This window comes from Oncorhynchus clarkii, chromosome 19 (assembly GCF_045791955.1).
Source record: "Oncorhynchus clarkii lewisi isolate Uvic-CL-2024 chromosome 19, UVic_Ocla_1.0, whole genome shotgun sequence".
In the NCBI taxonomy this organism is placed as follows: domain Eukaryota; kingdom Metazoa; phylum Chordata; class Actinopteri; order Salmoniformes; family Salmonidae; genus Oncorhynchus; species Oncorhynchus clarkii.
Genome location: NC_092165.1, coordinates 35,355,854 through 35,379,790, shown reverse-complemented (window position 1 = coordinate 35,379,790; position 23,937 = coordinate 35,355,854). Strand labels below are relative to the sequence as shown.

The following is a 23,937-nucleotide window of genomic DNA, read 5'->3' as shown; positions in this document are numbered from 1 at the left end:
CTACTAACACAGTGATGTTTGCATAAATGACCAATCCAATGCTGGACTGAGAGAGGGAGCAGGGAATGCAATAAGACTAAGGTATAGAACCAGACCCTCCCGGAGCCAGTAGCCTACCAGACACCCTGCTGTCTGAGACACCACTGTCTTGTAGGCTACCCACACACTCTTTCGCTCTCACTTTCTTCCTTTCTTGAGAGTTAGAATCAGACAGGAAACTGCCAAAGCCTTCACTTCCTATAGAATAGTAGAACTGCCAGTGTTCTATTCTGTCTCAGCAGTCCAGGGTTCAGTCTGACTTACTATAAAGGGATTTAGCTTTTTATTCTTTGGTAAAAAAAAAAGACTGATCAGATAGAAACATTGGTAGGTCCAAAATGCATCTAAAAACCATTGATGTGCGTACAGTATCTTGCCATTTGGAAAGTGGTCTGACTGAAGAAATGCTAGTTGAGACTATTGTATATCATTGTGTACAGTAGCAAATGGAGTCAACTTGTATCCTTTGAAAGCTTTTGCTTACACTTACGCTTCACTGCTCTAGCACGCACTTGTCTACCTGCCCTAACTGTCCACTGTCCAGCAGCCTCCAGCTCACCTGCCTCTGCTGTGTGGATAATGGGGTTGTTTGTTTGGACGGATGTGGTACCATCATGGATACTAACTGCTCTGTTATTGTTCCCCTAGCACTAAACGACAGTGGAGTGTCCCGAGGCAGGGAGCTGTACCGAATTCCAGGGGGTAGCAGTGAGAGTGTCAATGGCACAGAAGAGCTCTACGCCAGAAGAAGAGGTGTGGAGCTAGGGGGTGCTGCTCACTCCACCATCGCCAACCACACCTCCACTTCAGGCCTGACACCCAACTCAAGCTCCAGGCCTGGACGCAGACCCAAAGGTACGGTAGGCCCCAATGCCCATTTACTGACTAGCTGCCATCTTCAATGTTAAGATGTAGTGTAGATCTGCAGTATGTTCTTTCTATGAAACTACACGTTTGCTTATGTCTCTTCTTAAAGTCAGTAATTAAGTTTCCATTCACAGTTAAGTAAAGTCATTCCGTTAAATAAATCAAGACGGGTGTAATGGAAACACGATGTCTGTACAATTTCATAAATGTTGACAGACAATTTGTTTGTTTGACATGGTGTGATGTTTTTGAGTCTGTAAAATGTATTATGCGGTGGAAAGTCCTTTATGCCCATGATATGGAGTCACGTATGTTATGTTGTACTACCACACCAATGTGGAAAAGCGTTGTGTTTGTAGGCAGATTAAATAAGTTCAACTTCATGGTGGTTAACTGATGGGTGGTGATGAGCTTGATGCAAATTTACAATAAATATCAAGGGTATTATTTGAATGCTTGGTGACATGATGATCGATGCTTGGCTGCAAATGATCAAATACATTATATTGCTCTTATCCATATCTCTTCATAACCTATCCTGTCCACTTTATTAGCGACCTGTTGTCTAGAGAGAATGCTCCAAAACCAGATTGGGCAAGCTTGCAATTTATAGCAACAGTTTTTGTGACAAAGCCATCGGTAGAGTTTAAAATGTGATGGAACCCCATTCAATCAATCAAATGTGTTCATAAAGCCCTATTTACATCACCAGTTGTCACAAAGTGCTTATACAGAAACCCAGCCTAATACCCCAAAGAGTGAGCTATGCAGATGTAGAAGCACGGTGGCTAGGAAAAACTCATTAAAAAGGCAGGAACCTAGGAAGAAACCTAGAGGAACTAGGCTATGAGGGGTGGCCAGTCCTCTTCTGGCTGTGCCTGGTGGAGATAAGAGTACATGGCCATTAAAGCCAGATCGTTCTTCAAGATGTTCAAACGTTCATAGATGACCAGCAGGGTCAAATAATAATCAGTGGTTGTAGAGGTTGCAACAGGTCAGAAGTTAATGTCAGTTGGCTTTTCATAGCCAAGCATTCATTCAGAGTTTGAGGCGGCATGTGCGGTAGAGAGGGTCGAAACGGCATTGAACTTCTGCTTTAAATTCGGTGCCTGAAAACTTCACCGCCAAAGTGATTTTTATGTGCACTGCGTTATCACACACAGCATTTTATCCAAAAGAAATCAGTTTGATGGAAGCGTACCTCCAGTTAGAGAACATGCATTTGCAGATTTTAGAATATTTGCATGAAAATCTGTCGCCAATTGGATGGAAACCTATCAAGTGTTTAAGAATAACACCAAACGGGTGACTTAAATCCCTAATCTCCCAGAGCGCAGTGCTGAAAATTGACACGTCACTTAGTCTACCAAGAGGTCAGTTATCAGTGTTTTGGAATAATTCTGCCATCCTTAGTCTAATCACAGTCGGAACATTTGTTTACTTTCCTTGAAACCTTGTGGTCCAATCTCAGAACTTTGTCCCATCAACTGGAGAATAGATACACAAACACTTACAGGAAGGAGCCTTGTGGCTCAAGGCGACATCATCGTACAGAGCCAGTTGTTACAATATGTTAATCAGTAGCAACATTTTAATTCAGTATGTAGAAGTGAAGTGGGTTATCTATAGTTGATCTACTGTGTATAAACATGAGGTTTTCCTATATCCCCTTAATTATCCTTAAACACTACTGCCCTTTTAGTGTGCACAGTTTTAATTGTAAAGTGGGACAGTATCAGCATGTGTGGTTGGTTACCCGTCTGTTGGGACAAATGACTCGTAACACACATACCTTCATCTCTCTATCAATATGTGATGACGTGGTGGAGTAACTCACTTCCCTCTGTGCTCTGCAGGTTTTATCCACGAGGACGACCCTCGGGTTCACTCCCCCGACGCCCTGTTTGGGAGCAGTATCCATGGAAACGCAGGTAAAAGACCAGGCTGATCAATACAAGTTCAGACGGCTGCTGGACCCTTGGGCTCCCTTTCACTCTCTGTCCCGCTCTCTGTTTCATTCTTTCTTGCTCTCTTTCCCGCCTCCGTCTCTTTCTCTGCAGGTTATCGACCAGGCTCTGCTGAGCTCAGCCGCAACACCTCCAGCAGCAACTCCCCTGTTAACTTCAAAGGTACAACCAACATTATGCCTATCTGCAAACCCTGCAAATTACTTCAATAGATGCCATTTTATATTTAACTGATTTCTATACCAGATTTGTCATTATATTGGGCATGTCTCAGGCCATTGTTTTAGCCTGCTTTCTAGTACTATCCCCCACTGTGGACTTAAGTCGTTTTCAGCGTTTAGTTGACTAAAAAGCAATACTGTATCTCTTATCCTGATGGTTTATCTTTACCTCTCTACCTCCCTCTGTCCATCTAGATTCCCTGGAGCGCCTACAGGGCCGTTCTGCCAGCTTGTCCAGTGATGACGTAGTGGGTGTTAGTCACGACGTCTCCCACTCCCTGTCTCTCCCCCGGAGCTCCACGGTTCCCTACGACACCCATACACACACCCCGACCAAGAGGAGTGCACCCCGGCCGGGCCGCCACCGAACCTCCTCCCCTGGCAGCGATATGGTCACCTTGGAAGAGTTCCTGGAGGAGAGCAACACCCTCTCACCACCGACTGTAAGAATAGAGGGATAATGTGTCATAGGGAGATGGATGAATGGTTTGGGATGTGGATGTTTTTTCTCTCTATATACACACACAATACCCCATAATGATGAAGTAAAACTTTTTTTATATATATTTTTTTTAATGTATAAAAAATAAACTGATTACATTTAGGTATTCAGACCCTTTTCTCAGTACTTTGTTGATTCTGTAATTGCTGCCAAAGGTGCTTCGAGTCTTCTTGGGTGTGACGCTACAAGTTTGGCACACCTGTATTTGGGGAGTTTCTCCCATTCTTCTCTGCAGATCCTCTCAAGCACTGTCCGGTTGGATGAGGAGTGTTGCTGCACAGCTATTTTCAGGTCTCTCCAGAGATGGTAGATCGGGTACAAGTCCGGGCTGTGGCTGGGCCACTCAAGGACGTAGATACTTGTCCCGAAGCCACTCCTGCATTGTCTTGGTTGTGTTCTTAGGGTCGTTGTCTGTTGGAAGATGAACCGTCACCCCAGTCTGAGGCCCTGAATGCTCTGGAGCAGGTTTTCATCAAGGATCTCTCTGTACTTTGCTCCATTCATCTTTCCCTCGATCCTGACTGGTCTCCCAGTCCCTGCTGCTGAAAAACATCCCTACAGCATGATGCTGTCACCACCATGCTTCACTGTAGGGATGGTGCCAGGTTTCCTCCAGACATGATGCTTGGCATTCAGGCTAAAGATTTCAATCAAACCAGAGAATCTTGTTTCTCACGGTCAGAGTCATTTAGGTGCCTTTTGGCAAACTCCAAGTGGGCGGTCATGTGCCTTTACGGAGGAGTGGCTTCCACCTGGCCACTCTACTATAAAGGCCTGATTGGTGGAGTGCTGAAGAGATGGTTGTCCCTCTGGAAAGTTATTTTATCTCCACAGAGGAACTCTGGAGCACTGTCAGATTAACCATTGGGTTCTTGGTCACCTCCCTGACCAAGGCCCTTCTCCCCCAATTGCTCCATTTGGCTGGACGGCCAGCTCTAGGGAGAGTCTTGGTGGTTCCAAACTTCTTCCATTTAAGAATGATGGCGGCCACTGTGTTCTTGGGGACCTTCAATGCTGCAGACATTTTTTGGTACCCTTCCCCAGATCTGTGCCTCTACACATTCCTGCCTTGGAGCTCTACGGACAGTTCCGGATTGGTTTTTGCTCTGACATGCACTGTCAACTGTGGAACCTTATATAGACAGGTGTGTGCCTTTCCAAATCATGTCCAATCAATTGAATTGACCACAGGTGGACTCCAATCAAGTTGTAGAAACATCTCAAGGATGATCAATGGAAACAGGATACACCTGAGCTCAGTTCGAGTCTCATAGCAAAGGGTCTGAATACTTATGTAAATAAGGTATTTCTGTTTTTTTATTTTTAATACATTTGCAAAGATAATCTAAAACCGGTTTTCGCTTTGTCATTATGGGGTGTTGTGTGTAGATTGATGAAACAAATACAGATATTTCATTGATTGTAGAAGAAGGCTGTAATGTTACAAAATGTGGAAAAAGTCAAGGGGCTTGAATCATTTCTGAATGCACTGTACATCAACCACTGTACGAACTTGCACGTTCTATGCCATAAAGTGATGTATGGTGGTTTGGCATGGATGGAATCGTGGATATAGCTTCTAGTTTAATATGACACATTCTGAGTTAATTTTCCCAACCAGCTATAAGCATATAGTGTCATAGAGAAATGGATGAAAGGTTTGGGAAGGCGTTGTGGCTTCAATTGAAGTGATGCTACATAAAGCACAGCTTCCCTCTCTCCAGCCCCTCTGCAGGAGAACTCCTCTCCACCAACAGCTCCTCTGACTGAGGCTCTGTTTTTGGTACCACCAGGCCAGGGTGATGGATGGGTGGCACTGTTAGTTTTTGGTCATTCACCTCACTTGACAGGCTTTTGTCGATGAAATGTTAGGACGTGCACATCTACACACTCTCCATTCACCTCACTTCCTAACTCGCACAGTAAATAAAATGGTCATCACTTAGCGGGCATACTGTGGCAACAGGGGGGTTCAACACCACACAATGTACATTTTTCTTTTTCGCCATGTCTCTTGTTCTCTTCCTACCTCTGTTTTAAAGAATGTAGAGATCAATCTGATTCTCGCTTCCCTGACTAACCACCTAAATCAGTGTAAAATGGGTTAACACACCTAAAGTCTTTGCCTACAAACCTGACTAAATATGATTGAGACGTGTTCATGCCTAAACACACTCACATTTACCTGCATCCCATAGTACTGTATCAATCAACATCTGAGCAGTGCTGTTACCTCCCATAGTCCCTCTATTTTTAATAGTGCAAGTAGATGAGACCAAATCAATACTTCTCTTTGTTTATAAAGGCATTTCTTGTTCCTCATTAGATTAGCTTTGTTTTCTCATGTCGTTGGCTGTTAGCCTTGCGAGCAGCGGGCCGCTCTGCTTGTCTTTCCATTAATGTAATATCATTTATATAGTGCTGCAGTGAGATGTGTATGGTCCCTGGTGTTGTAAACACATTCCCTAATGAATCTGCATCATAGAGGCATAGGCAGACAGACCCATGGGCCATATTTCCAGGAATCTTTATACTGTTTAACAATAGACAACCTAAACAAGCACTTCACTGATTGGATCAGTCCTGAGTCCCATGTTGTGTCTGTACAGTAATCCAGATAGTTGAACATGGACAATAATAGCTTTGGATGGATTCCCTCTGTGTGATAAGGGTTTGGTGTTGAAGTCTACTTCCTTGATTCATCTAAGTGCTGTGTGTCCGTCTCCCTCATCCCTCTCCTCAGGTGCAGACAGGCAGTCAGGAGGACCTGATGGAGGACTACTTCAGCAGAACAGGAGAGCGGGAGAGATCCACCTCCGGCCGGCCCGCTCTGAGAGATGGAGCCAAGACTCCAACCAGCTATGTCACGCCCACCGTGAAGAGAGACACAGACCTCCAACGGGCCGGCGAGGTGCCAGGCAGGAACTCCAAACCAGGCCAGAGCGTCAGGCCCATCGTCCGGCTCCCTGAGGGATCCACCTCCACACCCCAGTCCCAGACCCTACCCAACCGGGCCAGCAACGGGTTAGGGACAGGGGGGCGGCCCTCACCCCTGGGACCTCCTGCACCCCGTGGAAGTGGTCTGGGCAGCAGCAGTCTGTCTCGGACCTTCAGCCTGGCCTCTGCTGACCTGCTGCGCTCAAACGGTCCAGATAGCTACCGGACAGACAGGGAGGCAGGTGGCTCACCCAGCCAGAGTGGAGGTGGTGGAAGTGTGGACGTGGTGGTCAGGAGGCCTGGGGCTGGAGCCATGGCCAGGGAGCGCCCCCACTCTGCCAGGCTAGCAGGACCCTCGGACATAGACCCCCGCAGGCTGCCTCTGGCTCCACCCAAAGAGGAACCACTCAGCCTGACCCTTCCCCAGCACCACTCCTCCTCCCTATCCTTGCAGCCCGAGCGATACGGAGGAAGAACAACACCAGGCTCCACCCCCAGGAACAACGGACCCAGCACCGGACAACAACAGGGACGACCCAACCCCCAGCAGAATCAGAAGAACCATCGTGGGGAGGTTGCCATGGTGACGCCAGTCAGGGCAGTGCCAGCTCTGAGACTGGAGGAGGCACAGGAGGAAGAGGTGCAGCGCAGGGAGGCGCAGCTACAGGCGGACTCCCCGTTACTGAAGAAACCGGAGGTGGGAGGAGGAGGGGGGCTGAGCTGTGGCACAGAGGAGCCCCCCACGAGCACCCCTGCCTCCCCAGACCCTAATAACGACCCCCAGACTGTGTGGTATGAATATGGCTGTGTCTAGGAGCCGTTAGTGTAGTTACAGACCACAGCCTCAGTACTGTACAAACACTGTTCTTCCTGCTAAACCACAGGATGTCTGGCCTGGTCTTGTCTGGCACTCCTAGGCTGGTCCTTACTGTACTGGATATATCCTTTATGATTCGGACTGTTTGAAAATTCCTAACTGTAATCTTTAATGGTGAAACAGCCAACAACAAAGAAGTTACTGCACACAACGAACACTGTTTTTCCCCTCAGACATCATTACACGCACGACAGGAGAGCAAAATATGTACTGCTTGTTTGTTTTTTTACCATGCTGCGCAACGTCTTCTCAGCTCGGCATCAAAAACAATAACAGCGGTGGTGTAGCGGCCAGTGGCGCTGTTTCCCCCTACTGCGGATTCTATCTTTAAAGCTTCATAAAGGAGATGCTGCCACAGAGACCACCTCAATCAACACACAACAGGGGCCTGTACCCAGCTGGCAAAACATATGGTTGATTTGATTTGCATGACCAAGGGACCACCAGTACCGCAGTTACATTAGCACATGAATGCTTTGAGGAAGACAAAAGGCACTAGGGAGCAACAAATATATTTTAATATTTTTCTATTGGACACCACTGATTCCCCTCAGCTCTCTGTGCACTGTATATACAACCATGGCCTTGTCCAAGAAGTTATATTCTGAATCTGAAAAACAAACATTTTGGGGAAGGAGAAAAGAACCACTCCCAGAGTAATTGCATGGTAATTTCTGTCCTCCATCTTTAGGAGCTTAAGGACAGACAGTGTTTGATTGTCTCAACACAGCCTCGGAGTGACACATTACTGGAAAAAGGTCTGCTCCAACTTCGAACATACTGTTTTCTGTTGTGGTCTGTGGGTGACCAAACTATGGGCTTTGTGAAACTGGCTTGTGGGGAGCATGTAATTCATCCCATATCTGTCCTTGTGCACGCGAGGCAGGACGAGAAAGTAGAGGGAGAGAGCACCGCACTGACCAACTTCCGAAAAGAGAAAAAGCAGGGATTTTGTAGCAAGAGAGGGGCTACTTTTTAAATGAAAGGAGTGAAGGAGGATTGAGAAAGTGATGGAGATGGAGCGAAAGTGAGTTTAAAAAAAAAATATGGACAAAGATGGAAATGGTGACATGATTAAAACAGATGAAGATGCGAGTTAGAGATTGGTCAGGTTGAGAAATAAAACAGTGAAATATTTCATACTGTCCATTACTGACCACCGTGAATGCCCCCAGAAACTAGTGTCTATACCAGAGCTCTCCAACCCTGTTCCCGGAGAGATACCCTCATGTAGGTTTTCACTCCAGCCCCAGTTGTAACTAACCTGATTCAGCTAATTATTAGAATCTGGTGCACTAGATTGGTGTTGAAGTGAAAACGTACAGGACGGTTGGAGAGCCCTGCTATATACAGTAGAACACTGTCAGTTTTGATGTTTTCTATATGCATATGATGAATATTATTTTCCAAATTCATTCCAAAAAGCACTATACAATGAAGTAGATAATGAGTCTGAACACTGGATACATTTTTACTGCAGAAAACGAGTACATTGTCGACCAAGGGTTTGTCTTTTTCATTTTGAGTTCTTGATCGTGTTAAAAAATTGTAGATACTGTCTGCTACCCAGCTCTAAAATGGCAATAAGACTCAATGTATTTATGTTCCCCTCGATGATAAAACTACAGTTTGTCTGCATGTTTTTTTCTGCTTTTTTTTCTCACCTAAATGTGTTTGTTGTGAAGTGAACAGTGTGTGTTTCATTGTAAGGGTGGTGGTGTTTGAATTGTGCACAACCTCATTAATTCAAAAAGTATCAATGCGTTTTCTGTATTAGTAAAAAGTCAGTGGATAAAATTCTAATTAGACTCCTGTATTAGGTGGATGATTAGTCTGCCTGTTACAGAGTAACAATGCATCAGATGACTATATAGAGCATGAAAATTGACCATATTTGACACTTTCTCTACTAAATCAAATTTCCCTTCCACAGCTGTTCTCTTCAGATTGATGAAAGGTTGGTATGGTTGGCATTCCCAAGAGAAATATCATCTGTTTTGCATTGAATCTCACACGTGTGTGTGTGTGTGTGTGTGTGTGTGCGCACACACACACACACACACCTATGCACAATATGTGTGCCATCACCATGTGTACAAGTGTCTAAGGTCTTGTCTAACTGGTGCACAGTTCCTGTGTGTAATGTACAGTAGGTTAGAGATTTGATTTTGATAATCATGACCAAACACTACTAAAAAATGACTGGAGTTCTAAAAGACACACCTACCAACGTGCACAGATACTGAAATGAAAATATTGCAAATGTTTTCATAGCTTAATGTAGATACATAGACCTTTTCTGTCCAAAAACAATGGAAACCTTTTTAAATAAAGATTTGTAAAATGACGTTTCTGCTGACTCTCTTTGTAGGGCTACACTACATATACAAAAGTATGTGGACACCCCTTGAAATTAGTGTATTTGCCTGTTTTAGCCACACCTGTTTCTGACAGATGTAAAATTTAGCACACATGCAGTCTCCATAGACAAACATTGGCAGTAGAATGGCCTTACTGAAGAGCTCAGTGACTTTCAACATGGCACTGTCATAGGATGCCACCTTTCCAAGTCAGTCAAATTTCTGCCCTGCTAGAGCTGCCTCGGTCAACTGTAAGAGCTGTTACTTTGAAGTGGAAAAGTCTAGGAGCAACAGCAGCTCCGTCGCAAGGTGATAGGTCGCACAATCTCACATAACGGGACCGGCGAGTACTGAAGAACGTAAAAATCACCGGCCCTCGGTTGCAACACTCACTACAGAGTTCCAAACTGCCTTTGGAAGCAACGTTAGCACAATAACTGTTTGTCGGGAGCTTCATGAAATGGGTTTCCATGGCCAAGCAGCCGCACACAAGCCTCAGATCATCATGCACCATGTCAAGCATCTGCTGGAGTGGTGTAAAGCTCGCCGCCATTGGACTCTGGAGCAGTGGAAACGCGTTCTCTGGAGTGATGAATCACGCTTCACCATCTTCAGTCCGACAGACAAATCTGGGATTGGCGGATGCCAGGAGAACACTACCTGCCTGAGTGCATAGTGCCAACGTTCGGTGGAGGGGGAATAATGGTCTGGGGCTGTTTTTCATGGTTCGGGCTAGGCCCCTTAGTTCTAGTGAAGGGAAATCTTAACTCTACAGCATACAATGACATTCTAGACGCTTCTGTGCTTCCAACTTTGTGGCAACAGTTTGGGGAAAGCCCTTTCCTGTTTCAGCATGACTATGCCCCTGTGCATAAAGTGAGATCCATACATAAATGGCTTGTTGAGATTGATGTGGAAGAACTTGACAGGCCTGCACAGAGCCTTGACCTCAACCCCATCAAACACCATTGGGATGATTTGGAATGTCGACTGCGAGCAAGGCCTAATCGCCCAACATCAGTGCCCAACCTCATTAATGGTCTTGTGGCTAAATGGAAGCAAGTCCCCTCAGCAATGTTCATTCATCTAGTGGAAAGCCTTCCAAGAAGAGTGGAGGCTGTCATAGCAGCAAATGCGGAGACCGACTCCATATTAATGCCCATGCTTTTGGAATGAGATGTTCGACGAGCAGGTGTCCACATACTTCTGGTCATGTAGTGCATTTCTGTTACTGTGTTACTATGGTTTGACCATTGTCAAGGTAATATGTCACCATCAGGTTAAGAGATGACTGTCATGTCATTGTATTATGGGCAGTTACACTTTGCAATCAAATGGCTCTTGCTTGGCATACATTCTAAAGGGAAAAAGTGATTATTACCGTGTATCAAACTATACACTATATGCAGAAGGCTAACAATGAAATTGTTACTAAAACACATTTTACTTGAGTAACAGTGCAGATGCAACGTTTCATAACAGAATGACAGTAAAACCCGGTAACGGGACATCATGGGTCGTTGATCTGTACTCTAGAAATTAATAATTATGAATGTCTCTCCCTTCGTTATTTAAATGTTTGGGTATTATTCTACACACAAGCTATTATTATAATGAGCTCGATCTCCAAACAAGACCAAATTTGGTTGGTCCAAGCCAGACTAAATCTGTACCAATCATAGATGTCTATATTTCACAAGTTTGGACATCACAGAACAGCACAGTACATTACAGTAGAGTTCAGTACAGTAGAGCACAGTAAAGAGTGTAGTTCAGTTGAATATTACATACTGTACACTACTCATGTGTGTTCTACTGTACTGAGCTGTAATGCACTGAGCTATACTCTACTGTGCTGGACTATGCTCTACTGCAACGTGGTTTGTGACTATTATGAAGGCAAATCATTAATGCAAAATTAAATATAAATGTTAATATTAGTTTTCAGGGGCCTTTAGTTAAACATTGTGTTTTGATGCATTTCTAATACTTTTAAATACTTTTTCTAGTCGTTTTTTTTTACCCCTTTTCCATCGGTGTGCCCAGAAATCAAAGCCTTTGTCAACCATTTTTCATCCTAAATATTAAGAATAAGCAAACGTATCTATGCCTTCATTTCACAAAAATAGACACTTCGCTTTCATTTGACACCAAATGTGATATACTCATATAAACTTGGTGCTCTTTGGTACCTTTACATGAAAATTACCTTCTCCTTTAACCATACAGCCACTGCTGAATAAGAGCTAGACCCACCCATACTGTGCAACTGACTCAAGTTTAAATATTACCAGAGGGTCGTTTCTAACATTAATCACATGAATAGACACACAGGCTAGGGTTGTAATGTACTGGGAAGGAAATTACTCTGAATGATGATATAGTTCAAGAAGATATGCTGACAAAATAAGGCACTAGCGAAACCAGCATTCTTATAATGAAAGTAGGGTTTCTCAGAATCTGTTGGTCTGTGGCACTGAGCCCTATAAAGCCCGTAACCACCGTGCCCTCCCGTCTTTAACGCCAGATGTGAGCAGTGCCTCTTTCGCGCTACAGCAGCCTTACTTTCGGATTGGTCAGTAACCAAGCGCTTGGTTCTTCAAAGCACTGAGAGAGTTACTGCCGAGAAACCTAGCGACTCTCACCATCAAAGACCGCGAACAGCCTATTTCAAGGGGCGTGGATAAGGTAAAATCATATCTTTAGTATATCGCTAATTATTGGCGTTGTGGCTTAATTAGTCTACTATATAGTGCAATATAGCCTGTTCATTGCGGCACTACCAATGCATTTCGAGTTTTTGAATAATAAAGCCTTGGTGGATCTAATTGTTTTTTTAAAGTATTGTTTGAAATGCACTATTATATTTTCTCAGTGCGCTTATTTATCTTTGCAAATAATTCCTAAATGTTGTGCTGTTTGCAATTGTACAATAGGCTTTCCTGTGTTTGGTGTCTGAGGGAAGTAGCCTAGATTGTATGTATCCTAAGTAGCCTGCATTTGTATGTATCCTATTAACGCCTTCTAAATACAGTTATCCTATTGAACATCTTTACAGTAGCTTACTTAATGGGAAGTGCATGGTGCTGTGGTGTGGACCGTAGGTTAGCCAGTGGACAAGAGTTCTGCATGGAGACCAATGCGATTAACAGGTGCAAGATTTTGGAAAGGATTTTGCATATTGTTGAGTGAGTAATATCAATAACGGTAATGTCTTTTCTAGCTTAAAAAAATTATAAACATAGGCTACTATCCTCGTTGGGGACATTATTCTAACGTATTTTGGGCGGTATTAGGCTATATTTTTATGATTGTCCGATATTGGAGTATGCATCAAATTCTGCTCAACTGGTGGTGGAATAAGTATTGTTTGGGAGTTTAGCACAAGAGTACTACGTAGGTTAAGAAGTCAAACAAAGAGGAAAATAAAATATGCCGATGCATATTGGAGCTTCTCAGTGGGCCAAACCATGTCCTCAGTCTCTCTTAGTGGACCAAGCAATGCCCTCCGGTGACAAAAGTTGGGTACCACAGAGCTGCCAGTCTTCATCTCCTGTGGCATTAGTCTATGAATGAATAGCTTGGCTGGCATTGAGCTATGAATTGATTCAGACTTTGTCTCCTACACACACAATCCCCAAATGACTATTTAGAAAGGAAAGTAGAGACTGCTGAAATTAACCAGACATTAAGTGGATCTCAATACTCATTGGCCACTTACAGTAGTGCTTTTGTAACAGACTTAAGAACGCACCGTAAACTCACTCCACAGCTTGCTTGAAATGTCACCGACGGAGCTATCCTATTTGGATAACTCGAACGGTTGGTACGTTGTCAAGGAGGGTGGTAACTTGTGTTAGCGAAGCAGAGGTCCTAGGTTCAAGCGTCGGTGTGCGCCGAATCGGGAGGAAGCAGTGCTCTCTAAGTAAGTAATGTGCGGTCATTTATTTACAGTGGTGCTGTGACCTAGATATACAGTTGCACTCAGTTCGACGCTGGGGTCACTGTTAAGGAAGTTTGAGGGATGAATGTAGCACATGGGGATGTGTGAAACTTAATCGTCAGCCTGAAGTGTCCTCACCCGCTCCAGCGAATAGCTAGCTTTTCGTGAGACCCAGACTGGTAAGAAGCTTCAGGAGAGCGGTCACTTGTTTTAGCAAGGCAGAGGGCCTGGGTTGGAGCTTCGATGTTAGAGTCAGGAGGAAGTGGGACTTCCTAAGCAAGCAGCGTGACATCCTTTAAACGTTCAGTAAGATATTAGCTCAAGGTATGATTGTGTTGTGATGTTTGTATTCTGCTGATTTATTGCTCAGTCTTTATTGGTCTGGTGCTGGTAGAGAAAGTTATGGTATGCACTTACAGACTCCTCTTTATGACCATAATGTCAGCCACATCCTGCAGAAAGGACAGGGAATGTTGTTATTGATCTAAAATATTAATACTAGAAATCATCCTAATACAATATCAATCAGTAGCTAATGTCCTCGTAAACCAATTATGATTTGGTACTGTACTTTTGCCCAATGGGATCACACAACAAATGTGAGTGCACATTATGATTATAATGAGGATGTGGTGGTTATAATGACCAACTTGCTGCCTGGTACACCTGTTGCTCTCTCTGCTTCTCCTCCACGGCTCTGTAATTGCCCCTGATGGGATATATAAATCTGTATTTAATTGAACTGAATAGAACCAGACAAGGACATAAGCCTGTGGAGCAGGCATGTTCCAATATCCACACCTGCATAACACTTCAAATGACCAGTACATTGCTTTTTTCAAGTGGTATGCTGGTGTGGGTATTGGAAGAACTGTTTTTGGTTCCGGGTAGAACCCTTTTGGGTTCCACGTAGAACCATTTCCACAGATGGCTCTACATGAAACCCAAAATGGTTCTACCTGGAACCAAAAAGGGTTATCCTATGGGGACAGCCGAATAACCCTTTTGGAAATATTTTTTCTCAGTGTATAGTCTTGCTTGTGACAATACAGAATGACCACATGTTGATGCGTTACTTGAGTTCTCATGGTTTGTGTCTGAAATGGGACCCAATAGGACTCTGGTGAAAAGAATTGCCCTATAGATGGAATAAGGCAATATATATGAAATATGGTACATTATATAGGGAATAAGGTGCTATTTCAGACACGTACATAATTCCATGTCAGACGTGATTAGACTGAATTAGCCCAGATAGGACAGATTTGTTATTCTAGGCTTGTCTTTATTGGAAAGAGATGCTCATTACATGCTGAGGGTCCACTGGGAATTCCAGGACTTGCTGTGAGATGGACCTGCCTGTCAACAACATCATCAGCCTCAGCCTGAGCACCTCTAGGGGTTGGCTGTTCCTCGACTATAGAGATCTGCTGTGTGAAATAGGGGACACAATTTAAACAAATATTTGTTGTGTTCAGCACAACGTAGTTAAGCGTTTTTGCAACCAAATGTGTGTTCTAAATGGTTTCACATTTCCTGCCTACTGAACACGCCCGTGGCTACACTTCAGTTTCAGTGGTGATGGTTTATGGCTTTGTGTTGATCCAAATCTCCATCTGCACATGGGCATATTTAGACAGGTTATATGAGGACAGAAGTTAGCGCAGAGTAACTGATGGACGTGTTCATTTTGGAATAATATCACAGTGTAGGAAGGACCTGAGGCTAATGATGCGTTTTAATATTTCATCACTTCATTCTTGAAAAGTAATGTTGATTTGAGACAAACTCCTTGTTCTTCAGCAGCACGTGTTACTACTCCAGGCATGAGTACAGTACATCTTGGTCACAGGGGGAACTTTTATCAAATGTTGGTCATGTGACATACACTATCTTGCTTGTCCTGTTTCCATGGTTACCACGATGTCCTCCCTCTGTGTTGACTATCTTGTATTTCTGATATAAAGCCACAGTAATTCCAATTTAGTTTGCCAAGGTAACACGCTTAGGGCTGTTGGCAGACTCACTAATCACCTGGTAGCAAGGCCTGGCCAATCAATACATGTAGTTCAGGCCAGCTAGTAGAGTGCAGACCTCACTGATCTCTGCCTGTGTGATAAAGCAGAGGATCATTTCACATAGAACAGCAAAAGCTCTTGGGAAATCACACCAGCTAGTGTGTGTAATTTATCATGCCTGAACAGAGCAATGCCCTGTATTTTAATGCTCACACACTGAATGTTTGAGTGTTGTTACAAGTGTAATAAACTGTTACTACACAGGCATAATATACATTTTCATTAGGTTTGTCATTCATGTGTTCATGGCTTACAAAAGAGCATATGGCTTCCCTGAGAAGCTGTGAAGTTTTGACTGGGTCTAAGTTATGATGAGATCTTCTCTCTGTCCTGCAGGCCTTTTTGTGGAGAGCTAATCTGAGATAAAGTTGGGCAAACTGTTCCCTGTACTCTCCTCTGTCCTCCTGAGGTCACTCACAGCAGCACAGAAGAATCACTCCAATTGGAGGTCTGGAGTTATTAAGTAAAGCTTGCAAATAGTTTCATCTGTAACAGGATACTGGTATGCTATTTGTGACCGACCGCCTTGATTCGGTCTTATGTAGCAACATTTTAAATTGTGTTTTTTACATTGGATAAAATCAGAGACACAGCTATAAAATGGTATATCATACACTACAGTTGAGGAACAATGGGGAAAGTATTTTTTTTAGAAAATGTCCCTTGAATGCTGTGGTACCTAGTGGAGAGCTCTTCTTTGTCTACACCAATTCAGCATTGTTCACATCCCCTTAAACCAGCCCCACCCATCTCTTTAAGGATTCACATGTGAGGTCATGTGCTAAACAGTGAGTAGTGTAGTAAAGATTACGACCAAAAGTGGTAAAAGTAGAAGCCTAAAATAAGGTAAACAGAAAGTGTCCAAATATTAGATAACACACACCCAGACTCTTGCTAAGTGGGTGTGTCTCTACAGCGAAATGATTACTTGCATACTAGCAATATCAAAAATAGATGGTGTCAATTCTAGAGAGAGAACAACATAATATACTGTATATACAAGAACAATATCAATATCAATGATACTGGTGATGGGGTAGTTACAGTTGAAGTCGGAAGTTTACATACACTTTAGCCCAATTCATTTAAACTCAGTTTTTCATAATCCTGACATTTAATCCTAGTAAAAATGCCCTGTCTTAGGTCAGTTAGGATCACCAATTTATTTTAAGAATGTGAAATGTCAGAACAATAGTAGAGTGAATTATTTATTTAAGCTTTTATTTCTTTCATCACATTCCCAGTGGGTCAGAAGTTTACATACACTCAATTAGTATTTGGTAGCATTGCCTTTAAATTGCTTAACTTGGGTCAAACGTTTCGGGTAGCCTTCCACAAGCTTCCCACAATAAATTGGGGGAATTTTGGCCCTTTCCTCCTGACAGAGCTGGTGTAACTGAGTCAGGTTTGTAGGCCTCCTTGCTCGCACATGCTTTATCAGTTCTGCCCACAAGTTTTCTATAGGATTGAGGTCAGAGCTTTGTGATGGCCACTCCAATACCTTGACTTTGTTGTCCTTAAGCCATTTTGCCACAACTTTGAAAGTATGCTTGGGGTCATTGTTCATTTGGAAGACCCATTTGTGACCAAGCTTTAACTTTCTGACGGATGTCTTGAGATGTTGCTTCAATATATCCATATAATTTTCCTACCTCATGATGCCATCTATTTTGTGAAGTGCACCAGTCCCTCCTGCAGCAAAGCACCCCCACAACATGATGCTGCCACCCCATGTGCTTCATGGTTGGGATGGTGTTCTTCGGCTTGCAAGCCCCCCCCCCCCCCTTTATTCTCCAAACATAATGAGGGTCATTATGGCCAAACATTTCCATTTTTGTTTCATCAGACCAGAGGACATTTCTCCAAAAAGTATGATCTTTGTCCCCATGTGCAGTTGCAAACCGTAGTCTGCCTTTTTTTATAGAGGTTTTGGAGCAGTGTCTTCTTCCTTGCTGAGCGGCCTTTCAGGTTATGTCGATATAGGACTCGTTATACTGTGGATATAGATACTTTTGTACCTGTTTCCTCCAGCATCTTCACATGGTCCTTTGCTGATGTTCTGGGATTGATTTGCACTTTTCGCACCAAAGTACATCTCTAGGAGACAGAACGCGTCTCCTTCCTGAGCGGTATGATGGCTGCGTGGTCCCATGGTGTTTATACTTGCGTACTATTGTTTGTACAGATGAACGTGGTACCTTCAGGCGTTTAGAAATTGCTCACAAGGATGAACCAGACTTGTGGAGGTCTACAATTCTTTTCCTGAGGTCTTGGCTGATTTATTTTGATTTCCCCATGATGTCAAGCAAAGAGGCACTGATGACTGAACTCACCACCAGTGATGAACTGGTCTGTCCGAACCACGCATGAACAAGGAAATCTATTCGGAGAGCCTGTTTCTGTCCTGCCCTTGACTTTGGTGTAGGTCATGTGATGTCCATAGTCTCTTCGTCGCAAAGCTCCCTGATCTTCTCAAAAAGAGAAGTTTGTCTAGCTGTGTCCAGTCCAAGTGGTGCTTGTACAGGCAGACCATCTATGGGAGGAAGAATGTCAGCCTTGCTCAGCAGCTGAAATCTGGTCCCAACTGAGTCCGAATGCTCCTTGGCGACCACACCAGGCTCCAGTGCATCTTTATTAGGGTTTGGCTGGGGTAGGACGTCATTGTAAATAAGAATTTGTTCTTAACTAAAATTATGAAATAAAAATGAACACTTCACGGCAGATCCTTTTCATTAAATAAGACGTCGTTTGAGTTTTGTTTGTACAGCTTACTTGGTCCGTTGTGTCAAGTCACTCTGGTTCACACTGACCGTGTGCAAATGGCATAAGAATCGTCCTCCTGAAAGTAGTTCATCACAACTCTTTCCCACTGACCTTTGTCGATAGCGCCTGATAAATTCAGGGGATCAATGTTATTGGGTGCAGTAGCAACACATTTGCAGTTCTCCATGGCTAACGTTATATCTTTAGAAAAAAAACTGCAGTAGAAAGGATTGCACATAGCGAGCAGCTCATTTTATAGACAGAAGATGCTACACAGCAGACCAATCTGAAACTCATCTCCCAGGATGTCCAGCCCATTCATTATCTCAGCCAATCACGGCTAGCGGGAAGGTTCCTGTCTTTTTTTCTGTGGCTAAACCAACTAGGCTTGTAATTTAACTTTAACTTTATTCGTATTTACACATGACATACAACTTTGTTATTAAGGCACATGGTTAAATAAAACACGAAAGCTCAAATGTTCCAGAAGGCATTTCTGCCAAAAAAACGCATACAAAACAAATATAAAAAAGAAACTTTCGAATGCCTCTCCTGTGAAGTTGTGACTTGCGATATACGCCTAGTTTCCTGAAACTAGTCACATTTTAAGATGTGAGTAGCTATCTCAGATTGTCCCAGTCTGCTGCTAAAGCCTTGTTCTTAGTCCGTGCATTATTATATTACTCTATCAAAGGACTCTCATTGTATCGTTTTGATTTCAGGAACTCAATGACAAAACAAAAATCCTTGTGACATTTTGTTGTTTCTTCTTCCAGACACTATGGTGTCCCCATACCGGGACGGTTGTTGCTCACGTGCGCTAATGTGACTATAATGACGTCTCTGGATCCGCACCCACAGCGCCCAGCCATCTAGATGTGTGAAAGTTCATGTATAAGCTAATGATCCATCATGTATGACATTCCTGGGAGTGTATAAGCTTCAATTTTGTATTACCATATCATTTTTGTATGTTTCTGTAGTTATGTACTTGAAAATGTATCAATTGACCAGTTCGGCACATTTGGGCAGACTTAATACAAAATACTGTGCAGTATTGCAATGCTTCACTGGGTCAGTCTGAAACTTTGCACATGCACTGCTGCCATCTAATGGACAAAATCTAAATTGCTCCTAAACCCCTATATTAAATTATGGCCTTTCTCTTGCATTTCAAAGATGAGGGAACAATTTATTTTATAGAAAATGCATGTATTTTTTTTGTATCATCTTTTACCAGATCTAATGTGTTACATTCTCCTACATTCATTTCACATTTCCACAAACTTCAACGTGTTTCCTTTCAAATGGTATCAAGAATATGCATATCCTTCCTTTCTGTCCTGAGCTACAGGCAGTTAGTCATTTTGGGTGAAAATTGGAAAAAAATGTCAGATTGTCCCAGTCTGCTGCTAAAGCCTTGTTCTTAGTCCGTGCATTATTATATTACTCTATCAAAGGACTCTCATTGTATCATTTTCATTTCAGGAACTCAATGACAAAACAAAAATCCTTTCCTCGTGACATTTTGTTGTTTCTTCTTCTTCCAGAGCTGAGTGAGTGGAATGGCCGGGACTGTCGTTGTTTTGAGTCAAACTCACTGTGCTGGGCCCCACAGCCTGGTACTGTGTGGGTGCTAACAGAGAGGAACAAAGCATGTGGACCACGTCTGCTATGACAGTTAACATGTCTGAGGCTGAGCCAGACCACATTAACTGCACCATCAGCCATGAGATCCACCAGTACCTGTTCTCTGTGGCCTACATCCTGGTTCTTTTGATTGGCGTTCCCACCAACGCCTACTCCCTCTACCATGCCTGGCTTCAGCTGAGAGACAAGAACGAGCTGGGGATCTACCTGCTCAACCTGACTGTGTCAGACCTCCTCTACCTGGCCTCTCTGCCTCTCTGGCTGCAGTACATCTTCCAGGGAGATGACTGGAGACAAACTGAGTGGCTTTGCCAGCTGTGTGGCTTCCTGCTCTATGAAAACATTTATGTTAGTATCGGATTCTTATGTTGTATCTCTATAGACCGTTACCTGGCCGTAGTGTACCCATTCCGCTTCACAGCTTTTCGAAGTATGCGGGCAGCCACTTTGGCCAGCGCCTTCATCTGGCTGAAAGAGATTGCTGTGGGTGTTGTCTTTTTCAGACACAAGGAGCTAAGCAGGGACAGCACCAACCAATCGGTGTGCTTTGAGCACTACCCCATGCAGCCGTGGGAGTACCCAATCAACTACTACCGTTTCGCCGTTGGCTTCCTGTTCCCACTAGGCATCCTGTCCGTGTCGTATCTCCGCGTCCTGCGGGCGGTCGGAAAAAGTGTAGGCACGCAAAGCACCCAGAAAACGCGCATCAAGAACCTGGTGACCAGCACCATTGTCATTTTCCTGGTGTGTTTCTCTCCATACCACGTGTTCCTGCTGGTGCGTACCATCTTAGAAAGAGACTGCCCCTTCATAATCAACATCTTCAACTACTACCACGTCTCCCTGCTGCTCACCAGCTTCAACTGCGTGGCCGACCCAGCGCTGTACTGTTTCGTCAGTGAGAGGGCCCAGCAGGGGATCCAACAAGCTCAGGAGGCCTGTAGGCAGGCCCTCTGCTGCTGCTGCCACAGGGGACAGCACAGCCCCGTCACAACCACAGGTACAGACTCCGAGGTGGCCACCTCCAACGAGAACAGAAAAGTCTCAGTCACACTGCTGACGTCTAGTAGTAATATTAATAATACATGGGTTTTATGAAGCTCTTTTGAAGGACCTAAAGACACTTGAATAGTAGACTAGGAGCTAGGGTTGGATTTGGATGAGAGAGAAGGTCGGGGAAAAAATACATACAGTGACAGGACATTGGACATGAGACATTGGACAATGATATGATTATGGGCAGTCCCATGTGAACTTCATAGGAGCCCATCAAATTCGCTGTCAAATGAAAGTTAAGAGTCTATATTTTTGAGAAATTAACGCATATATACACTTTTCAACCATTTCCAATGCAAAACATGTGGAATAAGCAAAGGCTTTGATTTCTGTTCAACCAGATAGAAAAGGGGTCTTATAAAACATCTACCAGAAAAAGTCTTAAAGGTATTAGAAATACATCAAAACCCAGTAATGTTGAAGTAAAGACCCTTCCAAGTAATATCTATATATTTATATTTAGTTTTGCAGAAATGTTTTGACATCTGTAAGTTTAAAGAGTATTGCCTAGTGTCTTGTCATTCTCTTACCAGAAACATATCTTTAAGATATTTTCTCATTTCTCTCCCTCATGAGGAGGGAGGATAATGAAAGTTCACATAAGTAACAATTAAAGGTAGACCTACCGATTTGAGTGTTTTTACTGATAACAATTTGGTTTATGATTTATTAAGTGATTTAAAACGTGCCATTTTGTTACCAAATTGGTAACGGAATGACTTCTCCAGTTGAAGTCACTTCTCCTGGTTCTTATTGCCACCTAGCCATGACTCTCATGAGCCCTCTCTATTTCCATTTACTGTAACCAGCCCTCTCACCCACTGAGCACCGACGGAGACCGCGCGTCCTTGGACGTGGAAAAGTAGTTTACATTTTGTCAGTCTAAATCTAAACCAATCATAGATGTCTGTTTCTACTGTACTGTACTGACCTTTACTATGCTGAACTATACTGTGCTGTACTGACATTTACTTTTCTGAACTATACTGTACTGTACTGACCTTTACTGTACTCTGCTCTACTGTGCTGTATTTTGGTGCTGTACTTTGTTGTCCAAACGTGTGAAACAATGACGTCTATGATTGGTACAGATTTGGTCCGAACCGGACCAACCAAATTTGGTCTTGTTTGGGGCCGGAGCTCATTAGAATAATAGCCATTGTGTAGAATAATGCATTACATTTGTTCTACCTTTTGTGTACCTTTTCAGGATACATCACAATGAGGAGAAGGACATTCATAATGATGCACTTCTGTATAGTACAGATCATGGTCTCATGATGTGACCATCTGTTTCCGGGTGTTAATCCACTTCACTTACTGTATGTAGTTCAATAACCCAAGTATATTTTTCTTTTCAAACTCAAGTTGTCATATCACTGCTGACACCGATTCTTTCTGCAAACATTTAGAATCTTAATTTGGAGTAAAACGTGGTCCAAAAAAACTGAGGGAGATTATATTGGCATTCTGTTACCAAACTTTACATCTGCACTGTTCTTCGAGTCAATGTTTTTGTAAAATATTCAGTGGAAATTGTTAAAAGTGGTCCTTGTGCATAGAGCTGTATGCTTTGTTGAACTTTGCAATCAATGGTTTTTGTCTGGCATACAGTCTGTGTCATTCTGTTACAGTGGCCTTGGACATATGACATAGTAAAAGTGTTATAATTAAGGTAATAACATATGAATATTATGCTTTTTGTTTTTTAAATGAATGTTTTATACTTTCTTTAACATGTGCAGGACACTTGCACAGGTGATGCTGCCTTGTGTATAAGCCTGAGTTGAAAACTATCTTCAATACCAAGTTCTTTCTGCAACATTGTCAGGTTTTAATCTTTCATCACATTATGTAATATTCATTGTGTGTTTATGGTTTTGAGAGTGACTCTGAATTCATATGTCATATCAGCACAGATTCGACATATCAGCACAGATACGACATATCAACATAGCCTCTTGACCAAACTTATCTCTATTTCCTGTTTGTTTCTTTTTAAGTACACTGAACAAAAATATATAAAGTGTTGGTTTCATGAGCTGAAATAAAATATCCCAGAAATGTTTCATACACACAATAGCTTATTTCTCTTAAATGTTGTGCACACATTTGTTTACATCCCTGTTGGTGAGCATTTCTCCTTTGCCAAGATAATAATTCACCTGACAGGTATGGCATAACAAGAAGCTGATTTACACCTTGTGCTGGGGACAATAAAAAGTCACTCTAAAATGTGCAGTTTTGTCACACAACACAATGCCACAGATGTCTCAAGTTTTGAGGGAGCGTGCAATTGGCATGCTGACTGCAGGAATGTCAACCAGAGCTGTCATTTTAGAGAATTTGGCATTACTTCCAACCGGCCTCACAACTGCAGACCACGTGTAACCATGCCAGTCCAGGATCTCCAGTACCGGCTTCTTCACCTGCGGTGTTGTCTGAGACCAGCCATTCGGACAGTTGATGAAACTGTGGCTTTGCACAACCAAAGAATTTCTGCACAAACTGTCAGAAACCATCTCAGGGCAGCTCATTTGTGTGCTCTGCGTCCTCACTAGGGTATTGACCTGACTGCAGTTCTGCGTCGTAATCGACTTCACTAACACGCTGGAGAAGTTTGCTCTTCACGGATGACTCCCAGTTTCAACTGTACCGGGCACATGGCAGACAGCGT

General features: G+C 43.2%; 2 protein-coding genes across 2 annotated transcripts in view; both read left to right on the top strand.

Annotated features, from left to right (window-relative positions):
- Window positions 1-9,755, top strand: part of LOC139375092 (protein Daple-like) — an 84,546-nt gene extending 74,791 nt beyond the window's left edge. The window contains exons 28-32 of the mRNA XM_071116532.1: window positions 688-894; window positions 2,763-2,837; window positions 2,967-3,035; window positions 3,290-3,537; window positions 6,340-9,755. Coding sequence (XP_070972633.1) covers window positions 688-894; window positions 2,763-2,837; window positions 2,967-3,035; window positions 3,290-3,537; window positions 6,340-7,347 — 1,607 coding nt within the window. The 3' untranslated portion in view covers window positions 7,348-9,755. The remainder of the gene's footprint in view (window positions 1-687; window positions 895-2,762; window positions 2,838-2,966; window positions 3,036-3,289; window positions 3,538-6,339) is intronic.
- Window positions 9,756-12,297: 2,542 nt separating this feature from the next.
- On the top strand, window positions 12,298-23,335 carry LOC139375093 (ovarian cancer G-protein coupled receptor 1-like). The gene is made up of 2 exons (XM_071116533.1): window positions 12,298-12,458; window positions 20,105-23,335. Exon 2 carries the CDS (start codon window positions 20,211-20,213, stop codon window positions 21,300-21,302), a length of 1,092 nt encoding a protein of 363 aa, XP_070972634.1. The 5' UTR covers window positions 12,298-12,458; window positions 20,105-20,210; the 3' UTR covers window positions 21,303-23,335.
- The last annotated feature ends 602 nt before the right edge of the window (window positions 23,336-23,937 follow it).

Bases quoted from the DNA above. Each gene is read 5' to 3' on its own strand.
- LOC139375093 (XM_071116533.1), top strand. From the start codon at position 20,211: ATGTGGACCACGTCTGCTATGACAGTTAACATGTCTGAGGCTGAGCCA.